The 20,184-nt window shown below is 45.7% G+C and overlaps 1 protein-coding gene across 1 annotated transcript in view; it reads right to left on the bottom strand.

The window, feature by feature from the left end:
- Positions 1–20,184, bottom strand: part of Arhgef3 (Rho guanine nucleotide exchange factor 3) — a 369,200-nt gene that overhangs the window by 319,415 nt on the left and 29,601 nt on the right. Inside the window, exon 2 of the mRNA XM_012949393.2 lies at positions 5,512–5,604. Within this exon, the coding sequence (XP_012804847.2) occupies positions 5,512–5,555 (44 nt within the window). The 5' untranslated portion in view covers positions 5,556–5,604. The remainder of the gene's footprint in view (positions 1–5,511; positions 5,605–20,184) is intronic.

Raw genomic sequence — 20,184 nt, 5'->3', positions numbered from 1 at the left:
AATCATGTTGATTCGTTGCCATTTCTGAAACCTAAGATCAGCTCTGCCCACCTCTTGATAGAAAATCCTCTGAAAGCCAGATGAGGTGGCACACATCTTTAACCCCCGCACTTGAGAGGCAGAGGCAGGAGGATCACTGTGAGTTAGAGGCGACCCCGGGACTACATAGTAAATTCCAGGTCAGCCTGAGCTGGAGTGAGACACTACCTCAAAAAACCTAAGACAGAAAGAAAGAAAAATCCTTTGAGATTCTCCAGAACTAAAACCAAACAAAAGTAAAAACTGCTGGGCTGGAGAGATGGCTTAGCAGTTAAGGCACTTATCTGCAAAGCCTAAGGACCCAGGTTCTCTTCCCCAGTACCCACATAAGCCAGAAGCACAAGGTGGAGCATGTGTCTGGAGCTCATTTGTAGTGGCTAGAGGCCCTGATGTGCCCATTCTCTCTATCTCATTCTCTCCCTCTCCCAAATAAATAAAATACTTTTTTTTTAAACTGCTGCCCTTACTGGGTGCAAAGTAAGTGCCAAGTACTGTACAATGATTAACTCAGGACCATGCTCCATGACCTACTAGTAGCACATGTACAAATACGATTCCCCACTGACCAACCAACAGGGATTTGAGGTTTTCCACTTAACCATGGCACCCCTGACTTAATTCTCTATGAACTCCTATCTTACCCTTTGTTACAAGTACACCAGGTAGTATGTAGTAAAATTAAAAATGCCTACTGAACAGACCATCAATTAATCAACCAACGAGCTCGTTTCTGTCAGAGGGCTCCAGCTTATGAGCTCTAGTAGTAACAGAAGAGGAATTAAGTTTATGGGGTCAGCCAATCCTATAAGAGGTATTTGTGATATAGAAAGAGCCAGGGGGGCTGGAGAGATGGCTTAGCGGTTAAGCGCTCGCCTGTGAAGCCTAAAGACCCCGGTTCGAGGCTCGGTTCCCCAGGTCCCACGTTAGCCAGATGCACAGGGGGCGCACGCGTCTGGAGTTCGTTTGCAGAGGCTGGAAGCCCTGGCGCGCCCATTCTCTCTCTCTCCCTCTATCTGCCTTTCTCTCTGTCTCTGTTGCTCTCAAATAAATAAATAAAAATATTTTAAAAAATAATTAAAAAAAAAAAAAAAAGAAAGAAAGAGCCAGGGCCAGGCGCCAGGGACCAGAAGTCAATGCCTGGCACCTGATTTTGTTTATCTTTTGTTTGTTTGTTTGTTTTGGGTTGGTTGGCTGTTTGGGTTGTTTGTATTTTTTTGTTTGTCTCTTGGTTTGTTTTGAGGTAGGCTTTCACTCTAGTTCAGACTGACCTGAAATTCACTATGTAGTCTTGGGTTGGCCTTGAACTCACCCAAGTGCTGGGATTAAAGGTGTGCACCACCAAGCCCAGCTTTGTTCTTGTTTTTGTTTTTGAGGTAGGGTCTTGCTCTAACCAAGGCTGACCTGGAATTCACTATGCAGCCTCAGGATGGCCTCAAACTCTCAGCAATCCTCCTATCTCTGCCTCTCGAGTGCTGGGATTAAAGGAGTGTCCACCACGCCCGCCCAGCATTTGTTTTGATTTTGTTTTTGTTTTTTGAGACAGGCTGGCCTGGAACTCGATTTGAATGAAGCCAACCTTGAACTCCTGATTCTATTTTCTTCACCTCCCAAGTGTTGGGATTCTAGGCTTGTACCACCACATTAGCCTTGTTCCTATGGCTTTAATTTCAGCAATCGTTTCCTCACTCTTCACTTGTCTAAAAATGTAATGAGGGATGGGCTGGAGAGATGGTTTAGCGGTTAAGTGCTTGCCTGTGAAGCCTAAGGACCCCGGTTCAAGGCTCGATTCCCCAGGACCACGTTAGCCAGATGCACAAGGGGGCACACGAGTCTGGAGTTTGCAGTGGCTAGAGGCCCTGGTGCACCCATTCTCTCTGTCTACCTGCCTGCTTCTGTATCTCTCTCTCTCTCTCTCTCTCTCTCTCTCAAGTAAATAAATAAAAATAAAATATATTTTTTTAAATGTAATGAGGGACTGGAGTGATGGCTTAACAGTTAAGGTACATGCCTTTAAAGCCTAAGGACCCAGGTTCAATTCCCTAGAACCTACATAAGCTTGATGTGCAAGGTGGCACATATGTCTGGATTTAGTTGCAGTGACTGATGGCTCTGGTGTGCCCATTTTCTCTCTCTTTCTCTCTACCTCTCTCAAATAAATAAATAATATTTTTAAAAAATTATAATGAGTTTAAGATCTCTTTTAGCTCCAAATAGTTATGTCTCTGAAATACATAAGAAAGAGGGGCTTAGAGATGGGGAGATGGCTCAGTGGTTAAAGGCACTTGCTTACAAAACCTAGTATCCTTGGGTTCAGTTCCCCAGTACCCACATAAAGCCAAATGCACAAAGCAGCTCATGCATCTGGAGTTCATCTACAGTGGCAAGAGGCCCTGGCACACCCATACCCTCTCTCTTTCTGTCTCTTAAATTAAACAAAAATTAAAGGAAAAAGAAAAAACAAGAAAGGGAATTTGAATTTGCACTCTTCCTGAAATTTTTTCACTTATGTAGTGCTTGGACTCAAAATGTCACATATTTCAGGCAAAGCTTTCGCACTGAGCTACTTCCTAGCCCTACATGGAATTTTTTGATCTTCAAATGAGATCTAAAATTAAGCATTCTAGAACAGGGCGATGGTTTAGGTTTACCAAAGGCAAGTGAAGCACTTCCTCTCCCTCCACAGCTCAGAAGGCTCATGTCTTCTGACAGAGTATATTCACTTCCCATGACAAAGATGGAACCTTCCGGAGGAACATCTGGGTGGGATGAGTGAGGCCACTGGTCACACGTGTACGCAGCAAGTACTGGTGGCATGCACAAGCCTGTGGCCAAAAGCTGCAGGGACACATGTGCCCCATTCTCAACTCCTGCTTGCTCCAAGAATACCACATAGGCAGAACAACAGCTGATTGTGTCCAGGGCAACCATAAACACAGTGCACTGCCTCCAAAGTCACGTCCACCAGAGAGCTCAGCCAGCATCGCCTTGGTTCCCAAAGGTAGCCCTGGATAGGAGCTCAGGCCCACTGGGAGATCAAGATGTTCTTTTTCTTTTTGCTGTGTGGGGTTGTTTTATTTTTTTTTTCAATTTTTTAAAAACTGTTTTATTATTGGGCTGGGCATGGTGGCACACACCTTTAATCTCAGAACTTGGGAGGCAGAGGTAGGAGGATTGCCATGAGTTCGGGGCTAACCTGAGACTACATACCTGAATTCCAGGCCAAGCTGAACTAGAGTGAGAGCCTACCTCAAAACCAAAAATAAACAAACAAACAAAAAAAAAAAAAAAAGATGGACTGGAGAGATGGCATAGCTGTTAAGGTGCTTGCCTGCAAAGCCAAAAGACCCAGGTTCAATTCCCTGGGACCCACGTAAAGCTAGATGCATAAGGTGGTGCAAGTGGCTGGAGGCCCTGGCACACCCATTCTCTCATTCTCTGCCTCTTTCTTTCTCTCTTTCTCTTTCAAATAAATAAATAAAAAGAAAGAACAAAGGGGTGCTTCTTTACAAAGCCTGCTGAGCAGGGTTCAATTCCTCAGCACCTATTTAAAAAGTATAATTTATTTGCAGGGGGAGAGAGAGAGAATGGATGCACCAGGGCCTCCAGCCACTGTAAACAAACTCCAGATGCATGTGCCACTTTGGGCATCTGGCTTTATGTGGGTACTGGGGAATTGAACTCAGGTCGTTAGGCTTTGCAGGCATGCACCTTAACTGCTGAGCCATCTCTCCAGCCCAGAGTGGATTTTAATGATTTTCAGAAGAAAAGACCAGAGCTGCTCCTGAGAAGAGTCAAAGCTGCCGGCGCACTGGGGCCGCAGGCCTCAGGAGAAGGTGCCCGGCCCTGGAAGGGTACCAGCCTTCAGGCATTGTCAGGAGAAGAAACCAAGCAACGGAGTCATGAGAAGATGAACGGAAGTTTCCCCAAAGGAAAGAGAAGCGTGGGGAATTACAGTCCCAGAGAGGTACTGATGTCCACCCAACAGTCTGGAAAAACTGAAGAACATGTCTGAGGTTGGTAAAGGGTGGGCACACAGGAAACATGGTCCCTAGTTGACAAGTACTCTTTAAAGAATCATTTAGACATGTTTATTGGGATCTTAAATGCACATGCAGGAGCCCAGAAATTCTTCTCGAGAACCACTTTAGAGGATTGTTTGCCTGTGTGCACGTAAGAATATACCAGAACACACACCAGAAAAACCAGAACCTGTTCATCTGTCACAATCAGCCGCTTCAGCAAGCAGGGAGAGTCTCACCCCTTGGTTGTGTCTTTTTTTTGGCTGTGGTATGCAAACGCAAGAGATTCACATAGGCCATCTTGAAACATTTTAGGGAACATTATTAAATACATTAAAGGGTTACAAAGTAGGCCAGCCAACATAACATGACAGCATGCATTTAAAAAATAAAAGAAAGCCAGGTATGGTGGTGCATGGCGTTAGTCCCAGCCCTTGGGAGGCAGAGGTAGGAGAACTGCCATGAGTTCGAGGCCGCCCTGAGACAACATAGTGAATTCCAGGTCAGCCTGAGCTAGAGTGAGACCCTACCTCAAAAAAACCAAAAGAAAAAAGAAAAGGGAAAAAAAAAAAAGCAGAAGGGAGATAAAGAAATGGCTTGGGTCTGTAGAGTTGTCAGTTAATGCTGAAATTTGTCAAACAGCCCTTTCAAAATTCCCGTGAAAAAAAATTCTTGTGAAATATCAAAAAAAAAAAAAAAAGATCTACCTAATTTTTATTGATTTAGAAAGAAGAAGAAATAGCTTGGGGCTGGAGAAATTGCTCAGTGGTTAAAGGAGCTTGCCTGCATACCCAGGTTCAATTCCCCAGGACCCAAGTAAAGCCAGATACACAAAGTGGCACATGTGTCTGGAGTTGTTTATAGCAGCAGGAGGTCCTGCTGTGTGTGCCCATGCTCCCTTTCTGTCTCTCTTCACAAATAAATTAAAAAAAAAAAAAAACTAAAGAAAAACTGGCACCTATAATAGGAACGTAGATAGCAAGAAAGCGCTCAGGGCCTGGCGTTACTGCCTCCTGGGTGACAGGCCACTCTCAGTGTAGCCCGTGTAAGTATCCACAGGGTTTGGGAGCGAGCATTACAAATTTGAACTGAAACATTTAATTGCACATCATTTCTATTGATACCAACTCTTACTTCTAAGACTGAGGACAATCCCCTCATAAGTATCAGTGGCACCTTTCCTCCAGTGCAAGAAGCTAGAGATGTAAAAAGAAGAGACAGATGAAACTGAACTATCTCCAGGTCACCTTTTTCTTTTTCTCTTCCTTTTTTCTTTTTTTTTCCCCCCAATGCAAAGGATCGAGGCCAGGGCCTCATGTACACTGCCACAAAGCTCTGTCCCTAGCTCCACTCTATCTCCAAATTCTTCATGGCTTCACCTGGTTTATATAGACATAAAGGAAATTCCACATTGAATTTAACTGTTCCAAGAAACGTTTTCATTCATTTTTACCTTTCCTTGTTTTCTTCCATTCCTCGATAAATACATTGATTCATTACTATGGAACTGTCCGTAGACTCAGTGTGGCAGGCTCAGGTTTTCTTTCTTAAAAAATAACACGAATAGGGGATGAGTTAGAACAAAGCGTAGTGACACGTATGTATAAAAATGCTATAATGAGGTTGATATTGTATATATGTAAGTACAATGATTGTGATTAGGAGGTAATATGATGGAGAATGGAATTTCAAAGGGGAAAGTGGGGGGGGGGGAGGGAGGGAATTACCATGGGATTTTTTTTTTATAATCATGGAAAATGCTAATAAAAATTTTAAAAAAATTAAAAAAAAATGCTATAATGAAGCCCATTGTTTTGTATGCTAATTTAAACTATTAAAAAAGAAATTGCCGGGCATGGTGGTGCACGCCTTTAATCCCAGCACTAGGGAGGCAGAGGTAGGAGATTGCTGTGAGTTCGAGGCCACCCTGAGACTACAAAGTGAATTCCAGATCAGCCTAAACCAGAGTGAGACTCTACCTCGAGAAAAAAGAAAAAAGAAATTGACCAACATTTGTTGACACAGATAATTGTTATTATAAAAACAGAAAGAGCTCCCCTAGATAAAAAGAGAAGTATGTCAAAGGCTCTCCAGTATCCTCCAAAATGCATCCTCCCTTCTTCCACCATTCCAGGCTCACTGACTGTCCTTGATTCAAAAATCCAGGCCTGGGGCTAGAGAGATGGCTTAGCAGTTAAGCACTTGCCTGTGAAGCCTAAGGACCCACGTTAGCCAGATGCACAAGGGGGCGCACGCATCTGGAGTTTGTTTGCAGTGGCTGGAGGCCCTGGTGTGCCTGTTCTCTCTCTTTCTTTCTCTCTCTCCATCTTTCTCTCTGTGTCTGTCGCTCTCAAATAAATCAATAAAAATAAAAATAATCCAGGGCTGGAGAGATGGCTCAATGGCTAAAAGTGCATGTTTGCAAAGCCTGATGGCCTGGGTTCTACTCCCCAGTACACATGCAAAGCCAGATGCACAAAGTGGCCCATGAATCTGGAGTTCACCCTGGTATGCCTATTCTCTCTCTCTCTTCTCTTGCAAATAAATTTTTTTTAATTTTAAATTTTTATTTATTTATTTGAGAGCGACAGACACAGAGAGAAAGACAGATAGAGGGAGAGAGAGAGAATGGGCGCGCCAGGGCTTCCAGCCTCTGCAAACGAACTCCAGACGCGTGCGCCCCCTTGTGCATCTGGCTAACATGGGACCTGGGGAACCGAGCCTCGAACTGGGGTCCTTAGGCTTCACAGGCAAGTGCTTAACCGCTAAGCCATCTCTCCAGCCCACAAATAAAATTTTTAAATAAATGTTATCCTTCTCTGTCACTTTCTCTTACATGCAAATAAACAAACAACTTGTGTTTAGACTTGAGTCCTGTTCCTAAGATATCTCATTTTGTAGATGTAAATATTCCAAAAACTAATTTATTTTGCGGTAGGGTCTCACTCTAGCCCAGGCTAACCTGGAACTCATGCTGTAATCCCCATCTGGCCTGGAACTCACAGCGATCCTCCTCCCTTTCCCTCCCAGTGCTGGGATTAAAAGCACGTGTCACCCACCACACCTGGCCAAAAATCCAATTCTAAAGATCTGGAACATTCTGATTCCAATAAGAGCTACTGTATTTGAATTCTATCATGGACTACATTCCCAGGCATCACAGTGGCTGGGAGTGGCTAGAAATCCGAGTCCCCCTGGCATGTGATGTATGATACTTCTCAGGCTAAGCGTGAATCAGGGGCATAGCTTGCCATCATCTACCTGGCTTCTCAGCTCTGGCCACGCATAGGATGGCCGTATGTACCTGGAAATGACAACAACAAAACTGAAGTCACCCAGGCCCGTGACTATGTGGAGCGCAGCCACCCTTCCCATCATGGAATGACTTTTTTTTTCTTGTTATTTCCCTGTTAACTGTTTTTTTTTTTTTTAATTTTTATTAGCATTTTCCATGATTATAAAAAAATATCCCATGGTAATTCCCTCCCCCCACACACACTTTCCCCTTTGAAATTCCATTCAATGACTGACTTTCTTTAAGACACTGGCCCTGTTTAGCTCATTAACCTTCACTGGATTAGTAATGACAAATGGTGACAAAATGATCATTGGAACTCCTCTGAGTGCTACTTGAGTTGTATCAAGCCTGGGACATGTTTTTGTTTGTTTGTTTGTTTGTTTTTAAGCAACATCTTACTGTTGCCCAGGCTGACCTGGAATTAATTCATAATTCATTCTGTAGTCCCAGGCTGCCCTTGAACTCACAACCATCCTCCTATCTCTGCCATCTGAGTGCTGGAATTAAAGGCATGTACCACCATGCCCAGGTGAGACATGCTATTTTTAATAGAGCTGGATAAGGTCAAGTTATTTTTCGTCACTATGTGAGTAAATTGCATGGAACTTCATGAGGTCTTGGTCCACGGTATGCATGCACTCAGTAGTTGTTATTGCAATCAGTTTTTATTCAAAGAGAAAGTACTTATAGGTGTGCAATATCTTCTAGTGTAGGGACGCTCAGGGTGGGCATCTGACACAAAATAAAAAGCAATCTGGGCGTGGTGGCGCACGCCTTTAATCCCAGCACTCGGGAGGCAGAGGTAGGAGGATCACCGTGAGTTTGAGGTCACTCTGAGGCTACATAGTGAATTCCAGGTTAGCCTGAGCTAGAGTGAGACCCTACCTTTGGGGGGGGGGCAAACTGGCACCTAAAATGCAAGCAGAGTCTCTTTGCAACATAACTCCTTGGGTGGGTAAAGCACCCCCACACCCCAGCTACACATAATACCCACAGTCAAGGTTTCAAGCTGATGTGCTCGGGGACAACAAAGGTTTGAGGGAGACAGAAAGGCAGGACTAGAGCAGTCGTCCAGTGTGTGCAGGGTCTCCCCGCTCCATTACTCCACTTTAGGAGCATCTGCCCCATTGGGCAATGGGGCTGTACTCCTAATATGGTGGTTCGAGTCAGATGTCCCCCATAAACTCGTAGTTCTGGATGCCTGGTCTCCAGCTGGTGGCAATTTGGGAGGTGGAGCCTTTTCTGGGGCAGTTGTGTTGCTAGGGGTGGGCACAGGGTTGGTAGAGCCAGCTCCCCCTGGCCAGAACCTGGCTCATTCATTCTCTGCTGCTGTTGGCCACCTGCTGTGACACAGGTGATGTCCAGCCTCTGCTCATGCCCTGCTTTCCCTTGGCATCATGAAGCTTCTCCTAAACTGTAAGCCAGAATAAAAACCTTTCCTCCCATCAGCTGCCCTGTGACAGGCGTTTTGTCCCAGCAACGTGAAGACAACACCTAGGTGCCCACTTCAGCCACGGCTGCTGCCGCGGGCCTCACCAAGCAGGCTGTGGTCTTAGTAGCAAAGGATAGGTTCTCTGCATACAGCATGGCTCTATCCACAAACCAGCCTCTTCATTTGGTGTCAAACAACAAGTTTCCATTCTAGAGCTGGAGAGGTGGCTTAGTGATTAAGGCACTTGCCTGCAAAGCCTAAGGACCCAGGTTTGATACCCCAGTAGCCATGTAAACCAGATGCACAAGGTGGCACATGTGTCTAGAGTTTGTTTGCAGTGGCTGAAGGCCCTGGTGCGCCCATTCTCTCCTTATCTCTCTCTCTCTCTCTCTCTCTTCCTCTTTCTCTCTCTCAAATAAATAAATACTCTAACAACAACAAAAAAAGTTTCCATTCTAAAAAGTCATCTTGGAGACTGGGCATGTTGGTGCATGCCTTTAATACCAGTATTCAGGAAGCCGAGGTAGAAGGATCACTGTGAGTTCAAGGCCACCCTGAGACTACATAGCGAATTCCAGGTCAGCCTGGGCTAGAAAAAAAAAAAGACCCTACCTCAAAAAAAAAAAAAAAAAAAGTCACCTTACGGGATAATGTTTGATCTCCAACTCAGTGCTTCCTAGACAGTGGCCCTTGAGGGTCATTCTGAGAACCAACGGTCTGCTAAGCTGATGCTGTGTGTACTGCCTAGCACTGCTGTGCCAAAACGGCTGGGCCCGCAGAGCCTCACAAGCCTGCTTGGCCATTCCTCTAGCCTATCGCCCTCCATCTGCTTCTCCTGGGGTTAAAGTACCATCTGGACAGCTCTCTGATCCGGTGGAGCAGGCCAAGATTCCTAGCATGCCTGCACCCCGAGGCCCTGGACACAGTGCTGGGGAGAATCCCCCAGCTGCTGCTCTTCCGTACTGCTTTCATTTAACTTGGAAAAGATTGGGCCACGAGATATCTGAGCATCTGGATCCCTGTCCCAAACCGCTGCTCTGGCTTCCACCAGGCGCTAACTTCATCCGCTGGAGCTCGCGCCCACTGGAGGCCGGGGATGTGGTGAGAGTGAGGATGCGGCTCCCGGGAGACGGTGGGGGAAGTGGGACTGGAGCGCAAGATCCCCGGGGAGACCAGGGGACGGGAGAACCAAGCAGCCAGTACCTGGGTCACGCTTTTCACCGCACTCCAACCCGGAAGCCAAGGTTGCTCAGTTCCAAACTGTTCTGAAAAACATGGGACCCTATCCCTCCCCTCAAAATGCTGTGGCAGAGACCCCTCCCCAAAGTCACCTCTCCCGCGGAACTGTAAGAGGGGAGGCAGGGCCTGCCCTCCGAGGGGCCGCTGGCTTGTCCTAGATCAGAACTTTAGCGTTGCCTTCCTAGAATTGGAGGTGGTATTCTTTTGTTTGGTTGGTTGGGAGAGGGAGTAATTGAGACAGTCTCCTGCAACCTAGGTTGTCCCTGAAATCCTAGCTGAGGACCTTGAACTTCTGAATTTCCTGTCTCCAAGTACCAGGTTCTGGGGTTACAGGTGTGCGCTACCTGTGCCTCGGGGTGGGCAACATTTCCACCCCATCTCCCTACCCCCACACACTGAGGGTGTCACAGGCAGAAACTAACGTGGAAACTCTCACACCAGTCTTAGGAAACATGCACCATGACTGTCCCACACTAGGAATCAGAAAAGTAGGAGCTAGGAGTGTTGCTCAGTGGTAGTGCTTAGTTGCGTGCATGAAGTCTGGGCTCAGTACTCAGCATCCACAAAAAGAACTGGTGAAACAGGGCTGGAGAGACGGCTCAGCAGTTAAGGCACTTGCCTATAAAGCCTAACAACCCACGGTTAAATTCCCCAGTACCACAAAAAGCCAGATACACAAAGTGGAATTCATTTGCAGTGGCTAGAAACCCTGGCATGCCCATTCTCTCTCTCTGCTGGCCAATAAATAATTTAAAAAAATAAAAAAGAGGGCTGGGGGCTGGAGAGATGTCTTAGCAGTTAAGGTGCTTGCCTGTGAAGCCTAAGGACCTAGATTTGATACCCCAATATCCACGTAAGCCAGACTCAAGGTGACACAAGTGTGCAAGGTTGCACATGTGCGCTACGTGGCTTGTATGTCTGGAGTTCAATGACAGTGGCTGGAGGCCCTGGCGTGCCAGTTCTCTCTCTTGCTCCAACTCTCGCTCTCTCACATTAAGAAAATATTAATAGGAGCCGGGTGTGGTGGTGCATCCCTTTAATCCCAGCACTTGGGAGGCAGAGGTAGGAGGATCAAGGCCACTCTGAGACTACATAGTGAATTCCAGGTCAGCCTGGGCTAGAGTGAGACTCTACCTCGAAAAACCAAAAAAAAAAAAAAAAAAAAAAAAAAAAAAGAAGAAGAAGGAAAATAATAATGGGGGGGGGGGCTGGAGAGATGGCTTAGTGTTTAAGGTGCTTGCCTGCAAAGCCAACAGACTGAGGTTCGATTCCCTAGGACCCACGTAAGCCAGATGCAGAAGGGGCACATGCATCTGGAGTTCATTTGCAGCAGCTGGAGGCCCTGGCACACCCATTCTTTCTCACTCTCTTTCTCAAATAATTAAAAATTTAGAAATATTTTAAAAACCAAAAATAAAGTGCTGGGGAGATGGCTTAGCAGTTAAGGCACTTGCTTGCAAAGCCTAAGGACTCAGGTTCAATTCCCTAGAACCCATGTAAGCCAGATGCACATGGTGGTACATGAGTCTGGAGTGTTTGGCTGGAGGACCTGGTGCACTCATTTTGTCTATCTGTGCCCCCTCAAAATGGTAAGCAAAAAGAATTTTTAAAATAAAATCAAAAAGAGGGCTGGAGAGATGGCTTAGCAGTTAAGCGCTTGCCTGTGAAGCCTAAGAACCCCGGTTCAAGGCTCGGTTCCCCAGGTCCCACGTTAGCCAGATGCACAAGAGGGTGCATGCATCTGGAATTCGTTTGCAGTGGCTGGAGGCCCTGACACACCCATTCTCTCTCTCTCTATCTGCCTCTTTCTCTCTCTGCCTGTTGCTCTCAAGTAAATAAATAAAAATTAGAAATTAAAAAAAAATCAAAAAGAATTGGTGAAACAGACCAAAGCTACCCAGACCACAAATGGTGGTGCTGGGACTTGAGTAAAACCTATGAGCTACGCATATCTCCACTCCCCACTGCTTATGAGCAAGAGCACAGGGACACTCAGGGAGGGAGGGATGCAATCATGCATGCATGGACACTAAGCCCAGGGTCATCAGGTCATGTGACAGTAACATACATCACACCCTCCCTAATGGCCACAGCCACCTCTGGCTGACTCTACATTCTATTTATGGGAATTCGTCTCCCAGGTGCCCACAGCCCCACAGGGAAGCCAGGATCACAGACACTTTGCAAGTAGCAAACGCGGCATTCCTGGAGGCTGTGACCTGTTCTGAGCACAGCACATTCTATGACTCAAGCAGCTGACACATAGCCTGGGCTTTTCCCTACCACTTACCTCAGTCAGTGATAACTGTACAAAGATATGCACTGTTCTAACTCTTCAGGTGGAAAGTTCTGCGTTAATCTCAAAGTGATCAGCATTGCCCATCCCACTTCCATGTCACTTTCCTGGAAAAGGAATTCTAATTGTTCCAGGTAGAGACCACATTCCTCTCCTCAGCTGGCTGAAATGAGCTTGACCTCCTGCAAGGTATTATTATGTCCACTGAGTACCAATCCCTGTGCAAGGTACTATTGTGTCCACTGAGTACCAATCCCTGTCATTTTGTCATTTAAAAAAAAAAAAGGGCTGGAGAGATGGTTCAGTGGTTAGGGAACTTGCCTGCAAAGCCTAAGGACCCAGGTTCAATTCCCCAGTACCCATGTAAAATCAGATGCACAAGCTGATTCATGCATCTGGAGTTTGTTTGCAGTGACTAGAGGCCCTGGCATGTCTACTCTCTCTATTGGCCTCTTTCTATGTCTCTCTCATAAAATTGTTTATTTTTAAAAGTTTTTTTTTGTTTTTTGTTTTTTTTTTACAAAAAGCTCCATTCCCAGGAATCACAGAGTGTAATATCACAAGATATAACACAACCAGAACTCTCATACTGCTGATCTCGAGTGTGCAGACTAGTCCAGCCACTTTGGAAGACTGTGGCAATATACAGTCAACTTGCATTAACTTCCAGATTGCATACAAGCACCAAGAGATGTTCTAGAATGTTCTTGGTCAGGCTCTGTGTAACAGGCCTGTATTAGTTTCCTGATTTCTGCTGTTACAAATTGCCACAAACTTAGTTACTTTAAAATAGCATTCAGTTAGCCCGCTCACTGCTCTGAAAGCTAGAAATGGTTTAAGAGTGGACCAGCAGGCTGTGTTCCTTTTGGAAGCTCTAGAGGATTCTTCGTTCTCTTGCATTTTCAGGTTCTGGAGGCCATGGTCCACTCCTCAGTTTGTCTCTTCCTTCTACACCCTTCAGAGCCAGAAGTGTGCATCTTAAATCTCTCCCTCACTTCACTTCTACTATAATCATCACCTCTCACTCTCAGAAGTTACCCCAACCCTCCCTTCCCTTCCTCTTCTACAAATCCTTGTGGCTTTATTGGTCCCTCTGGAATAATCCAGGATATTTTACCCATAATAATATGCTTAGGGGCTGGAGAGATGGCTTAGTAGTTAAGGTGTTTGCCTGCAAAGCCAAAGGATCCCGGTTCAATTCTCCAGGACCCATGTAAGCCAGATGCACAAGGGAGCACATGTATCTGGAATTCATTTGCAATGGTTAGAGACCCTGGTGTTCCCTTTCTCTTTCTCTCTCTCTCTCTCTCTCTCTCTCTCTCTCACACACACACACACTCTGCCTCTTTATCTCTCAAATAAATAAATAAATTATACATATATATTTTTTAAAAAGATGCTTAGGGCTGGAGAGATGGCTTAGCAGTTAAGACACTTGCCTGCAAAGCCTAAGCCCCAGGTTTGATTCACTAATACCCACATAAACCAGATGCAAAAGGTGGCGCATGTGTCAGGAGTTTGTTTGCAGTGGCTAGAGGCCCTGGCACACTCATTTTTTCTCTATATAGAAAATAAATAAAATATTTTTAAAAATATACATAACCAGACCAGGTGTGGTGGTGCACACATTTAATCCCAGCACTCAGAAGGCAGAGGCAGGAGGATTTCCTTGAGTTTGAGGCCACTCTGAGACGACATAGTGAATTCCAGGCCAGTCTGGATCAGAGTGAGACTCTACCTAAAAAAAAAAAAAAAAAAAAAAAAAACTTAACCTAGTCACATCTGCAAAGATGCTTTTGCCATACATCCCATGCCAGGTCTCACAGTCCTGGGGATTACAAGTGAATGGGTTACGTACATTTTGGAGAATATCATGCAGCCTACCATAAGCACTGTGCTGAAAACTATGCAAAGGTCTATCTACAGTTGAATGAATACCATGCAACTATGTGGATGGTGCTCCTGAGATCATGCTGGGCCAAAGATGGCAAGCCAAGAGGGCATGCTCTACAACTCTGACGACAGAGAGGACAGACATGAAGAAAATGATCCCAACCTGCTTAGCAGTCAGGATGATGGGTGACAGGTACACTGTGGCTGGAAGAAAGCAAGAGGTAGCTTTTAGGATGCTGCAAAAGTTTTTTTTTTTTTTTGATTTGTGTGTGTGTGTGTGTGTGTGTGTGTGTGTGTGTGTCTTTTAAGGATTTTTCTTGCTTCCTCCGAGGTAGGGTCTCACTCTAGCCCAGGCTGACCTGGAATTATATAGTCTCAGGATGGCCTCGAACTCATGGTGATCCTCCTACCTCTGCCTCCTGAGTGCTTTGCATGGGTAGTATGTGTGGTGGTATGTGTGTATGGTGTGTGCGCATGTGTGTGCAGATGACCTCGTGGCGAGTGTAGGTCAGAAGAAAATGCTGGGGGTCCTTCCTCTATCACTTATCCATGTATGTCTTTGAGACCAATTCTCTCTCTGAACACTGAGCTGAGGTTTTCATAAGCCCCAGCCATTCTCGGGTCTCTCCTTCCCGCAGGACTGGGGTTACAGGTGTCATGGCCCCACCGAGCTGTTTACATGGATCCTGGGGAATCAAGCTCAGGTAGTCTCAGGCCCTCTTGCTGTAACAAGAGCTCTTATTCATTGAGACATCTCTCCCACCTCCTGTTTTTTCTTTAATATTTTATTTTATTTACAAGCAGAGAGAGATAGAGAAAAGACAGAGAGATAGAGAGAGGTAATAGGCATACCAGGGCCTCTAGCCACTGCAGACAAACTCCAGACACAAGAGCCACTTGTGTGTCTGGCTTTACATGGGTCCTGAAGAATCAAATCCAAGTCATTAAGCTTTGCAAGCAAAGCACCTTAACCACTGAGCCATCTCCCCAGGCCCCTAGCCCTATTTTAATACAGGGCCTTACTCTGTAGCCCAGGCTGGCCTGGAACTCAGTATATAACTCAGGCTGGCCTCAAACTCACAGAAATCCTCTTGCCTCGGTCTCCCAAGGGCTAGAATTATAAGTATTCACCACCATACCCAGCAACGTTCTGTTTCTTAATCAGGTGCTACGAATGCAAGTGAAAATCCACCAACTGTACAGTTATGATCAGTTCCTTACCTTAGATATGTTAGACTCCAGACCTTGAAGGCTGGGGCCAGAAGATTATGAGTTTAAGACCAGCCTGGTCTATGTAGCAAAACCCTGTCTCAAAAAGAAGAGAGAGGGGGAGGGGCTGGAGAATTGCTCAATGGTTAAAGTATTTGCCTGCAATGTCTAACAACCTGGGTTCTACTCCCCAGTACCCACGTAAAGCCAGATGCACAAAGTAGAACATGCATCTAGAGTTTGTTTGCAGCAGCCGGCAGCCCTGGCACACCCATTTTCTGTCTCTTTTCTCTCTATCTCTCTGTGCTTGCAAATAAATAAAATTTAAAAATAATTTTTTAAAAAAGGAGAAGAAGAAGATGAGAGAAGGGGAAAGGAGGAGGAAAAATCTATCCAATATGATTCCAGAGCCCACTGGTTTCATGAGTACAATAATAATAAAGCAAGACTCAAGCCAGGTGTGGTGGCATATACCTTTAATCCCAGCACTTTGGGAAGCAGAGGTCAGAGGATCACTGTGAGTTCTAGGCCATCCTGAGACTACATAGTGAATCCCAGGTTAGCTTGAGCTAGAGTGAGACCCTACTTCAAAAACAACAAAAAATATGGCTGGAGAGATGGCTTAGCAGTTAAGGAATGTGCCTGCAAAGTCAAAGGACCCAGGTTCGATTCCCCAGGACCCACGTTAGCCAGATGCACAAGGGGGTGCATGCATCTGGAGTTCATTTGCAGTGGCTGGAGGCCTGGCATGCCCATCCCCCCCCCCACGTCTTTCTCACTCGCTCTCTCAAATTAATTAATTAAAATTAAAAAAAGAATAAAACCTCTCACAAAACATTAAAAAATAATAAATAAATAAAATAAAGCAAGACTCTTACTGAATCCAGAGTCTTCATCTTCAGGTCTCAAAAGCGGGCACACCCTCCAGGCAGACTAAGGCAGCCCGGCGTGTTCTCTGCGCTACATCATGCTTGGCGCTTGGGGGACTCGGTAAACATTGATCAGCAAACTACAATCACGAGTGTGTCCTGCAGGGTTTATAAGAGCAGGGAGAGAGCTGGATACATTTTCCTGCTGTCTACCAACCTCAGGCCCAGAGCCAAAGTCCGAGCTCAAGGTTGACTGGACAGTTTGGCCTAAGACCACAGGGTCCCAAGCCACCTGCTCCAGATGACCTCACCTCCCCAACAGCCAAGGAGCATGACCCAGAGCCCTTGGCTAGAAGCAAGGCCACCGCACCCCACAGCTGCTAAACAGAAGCAGAGAAAACACATGGTTACTGCTGGCTATGCATTGCAGAGGCACCCACCAGGGGTCCTCGATGCTGGCATGTTGGTGGCAGACTCAAACCTACATGTTCTTCTTCAAGATCTGCCACACAACCAGTTACCAAGCAGAGCTCTGAGCCACAGACCTAACGGAATCTGTTCTAGCATAATTTTCTTTTTTTTATATTTTTATTTATTTGCAAGCAGAGAGAGACAGAGAGAATGGGCACGCCAGGGCCTCTACAAATGAACTGCAGACACATGTGTTACTTTGTGCATCTGGCTTGCATGGGTACTAGGGGATTGAAGCCAGGCTGTTCAGGTTTTGCAAGCAAGTGGCTTAACTGCTAAGCCTTTTATCCAGCCTCCTAGCATAACTTTGTTTTTTCTCCAAGCATCTACCCTTAGGCCTCCCACAATGGTCTAAAGCATCCCCTGGATATACCCAAAATATGTTCCTGCTTCAGGAGCACACAGACTAGATGCCCAGAGAAAACACAGCTGACCCACCCATCGGCAGGTCACGTTAAAGACTGCTCTTTGTAGAGTACAGCGCAACCACAAAAACAATGGAACAGAGCTAGGTGGGCTAGCATGAGACCTGCCACTTGATCTAACAGGAGGACCCTGAGCCAAGCCTGGACAGGTCTCTATTGGAAGAGAACACTCACAGTCCTGGCCTCATGCTCATGTCTCCCTGGTGTGCTGACGCCGACACATGCCAACCTGAAGGCACAGGTGCTGTGTTTCCTCTTAGCTCTGTTCAGTCTCGTTAGAAGGGTAACTTGAAACTGGCCATGGTGAGAGTTTTAAGCCACAGAAACCAGAACATACTACAAATCACGGTTCTCTCCCACCCATCCTCCAAATTTTACATATATACATGCACACATACAATACATATACTATTTTGAAGCATCCTTCCCCCATTTTTGTTCTTTTAAAAAATGTTTTATTTATTTGTAAGCAGAGAGAACAGAGAGAGAGAGAAAGGGCAAGCGAGAGCCTTCAGCCACTACAAATGAACTCCAGATACATGCACCACTTGGTGTATCTGGCTTTACATGGGTACAAACCTGGGCCATCAGGCTTTGCAAGCAAGTGCCTTTAACCACTGAACAATCTCTCCAGCCCCTACATATCCATTTTTCTTTTCTTTTCTTTTTTTGAGGTAGGGTCTCAGTCTAGCCCAGGCTGACCTGGAATTCACTATGGAGTCTCAGGGTGGCCTTGAACTTATGACAATCCTCTTACCTCTGCCTACCAAGTTCTGGGATTAAAGGTGTGAGCCATGAAGCCTGGCTTACATGCACAATTTTTCTTTAATGTTTATTAGCATTTTCCATGATTATAAAAAAAATTATCCCATGGTAGTTCCCTCCCTCCCCCGCCAACACTTTCCCCTTTGAAATTCCATTCTACATCATATTACCTCCCCATCACAAGCATTGTACTTACATATATACAATATCAACCTATTAAGTACCCTCCTCCCTTCCTTTCTCTTCCCTTTATGTCTCCTTTTTAACTTACTGGCCTCTGCTACTAAGTATTTTCATTCTCACGCAGACATGCACAATTTTTAAAGTTTAAAAGAAACAAATCCTTAGGGCTGGAATATAATTCAGTGTTGGAGTGCTTGCCTACATGCCTTAGGCTGTGGGTTCAATGCCCACCAGTGGAAAAAAAAAAAAAAAGGCAGGGAAGAGAAAAAAGATGTACAATGCCAAAGCTATTTGTGTGTGTTTGTATGTGTGTGCATGTGCACACATGTGCATGCATATTTGTATATGTGTGTGAAGACCTGAAGACAACCTCAGATGTCATTTCTCAAGAATGCAGGTCATGATTTTTTTGAGACAGGGTCTCTCACTGACTGGCCTGGAGCATACCAATTAGGCCAGACGGGCTGGCCAGCGAGCCCCAGGACCCTCCCGCCTCCACCTCCCCAGCACTGGGATTACAAGCACATGTCACTACAGCCAGAATTTTAATATTTTTTTTTTAATTTTTTTATTTGAGAGAGGGAAAGAGGCAGAGAGAGAGAGAAAAAAAATGGGTGTGCCAGGGCCTCCAGCCACTACAAATGAACTCCAGATGCACGTGCCACCTCGTACATTTGGTTTACGAGGGTCCAGGGGAATCAAACCAAGGCCCTATGGCTTTGCAGGCAAGCTCCTTAACTGCTAAGCCATCTCTCCAGCCCTAGAGCCAGCATTTTTACACGGGTCCTGGGTATCAAACTCGGGTCCTTATGCTTGCATGACAAGTACTTTACGGACTGATCTACCTCCCCAGGCCCCAAAGCTATGTTTAAACTGCTGCCTTTGAGGTGGAACATGGGACTGGCTGGAAGGAAAAGCGGGCCTCGCTTATATTGGCACCACTAATGTTTTATAGGACAACACCTTTTTTTTTTTTTAATTTATTTATTTGAGAGCGACAGACACAGAGAGAAAGACAGATAGAGGGAGAGAGAGAGAATGGGCGCGCCAGGGCTTCCAGCCTCTGCAGACGAACTCCAGACACGTGCGCCCCCTGTGCATCTGGCTAACGTGGGACCTGGGGAATCGAGCCTCGAACCGGGGTCCTTAGGCTTCACAGGCAAGTGCTTAACCGCTAAGCCATCTCTCCAGCCCGGACAACACCTTTTTAATCTTTTTTCGAGATGTTTTTTAAGTACTGACCAGCTGGGTGTGGTAGCACAGACTCTAACCCCAGCACCAGCAAGTAGAGGCAGGAGGATTATAAATTCAAGGCCAACCTGAGCTACATATTGAGACCCTGTATCAAGAAAGAACCAAGAGGGCTGGGGAAATAGCTCAATGGCTAAAAGTGCTTGCTTGATGGCTAGAGAGATTGCTTAGTGGTTAAGGTGCTTGTTTGTGAAACCTAAGGACTCAGGTTCGATTCCCCAGTACCCATCTAAGCCAGATGCACACGGTGGCGCATACATCTGGAGTTTGTCTGCAGTGACTACACGCCCTGGCACACCCATTCTCTCTCTCTCTAATAAATAAATAAAAATAAAATATTTTTTAAAAGAGCAGCCTATGCAACTTAATAAATAAAAAAATTAAAGTTTGAAAGCTGGGCTGCAGAGATGGCTTAGCGGTTAAACGCTCGCCTGTGAAGTCTAAGGACCCGGGTTCAAGGCTCGATTTCCCAGGACCCACCTTAGCCAGATGCACAAGGGGCGCACGCAGATGGAATTGGTTTGCAGTGGCTGGAGGCCCTGGCGCACCCATTCTCTCTCTATCTGCCTCTTTCTCTCTCTGTCTGTCACTCTCAAATAAATAAATAAAAATAAAAAAATATTTTTAAAAAACATTTGAAAGCTTTGCATTATATAAATCCTCTCCCACCTGCCTGGCTGTCTGGAGGCCTCTCTCCAGAACTGCCCTTAGTGGACACTGAGTACATTTTTCTTGATGATACACAGCATGTTCATGGAGCCACAGAGAACCCAGCAGTGGGAGAAATTACAACAC

Source organism: Jaculus jaculus, chromosome 16, assembly GCF_020740685.1.
Source record: "Jaculus jaculus isolate mJacJac1 chromosome 16, mJacJac1.mat.Y.cur, whole genome shotgun sequence".
NCBI classification, from domain to species: Eukaryota; Metazoa; Chordata; class Mammalia; order Rodentia; family Dipodidae; genus Jaculus; species Jaculus jaculus.
Note: the sequence above shows the minus strand (reverse complement) of the source record. Positions and strands in the feature narration are given on the sequence as shown.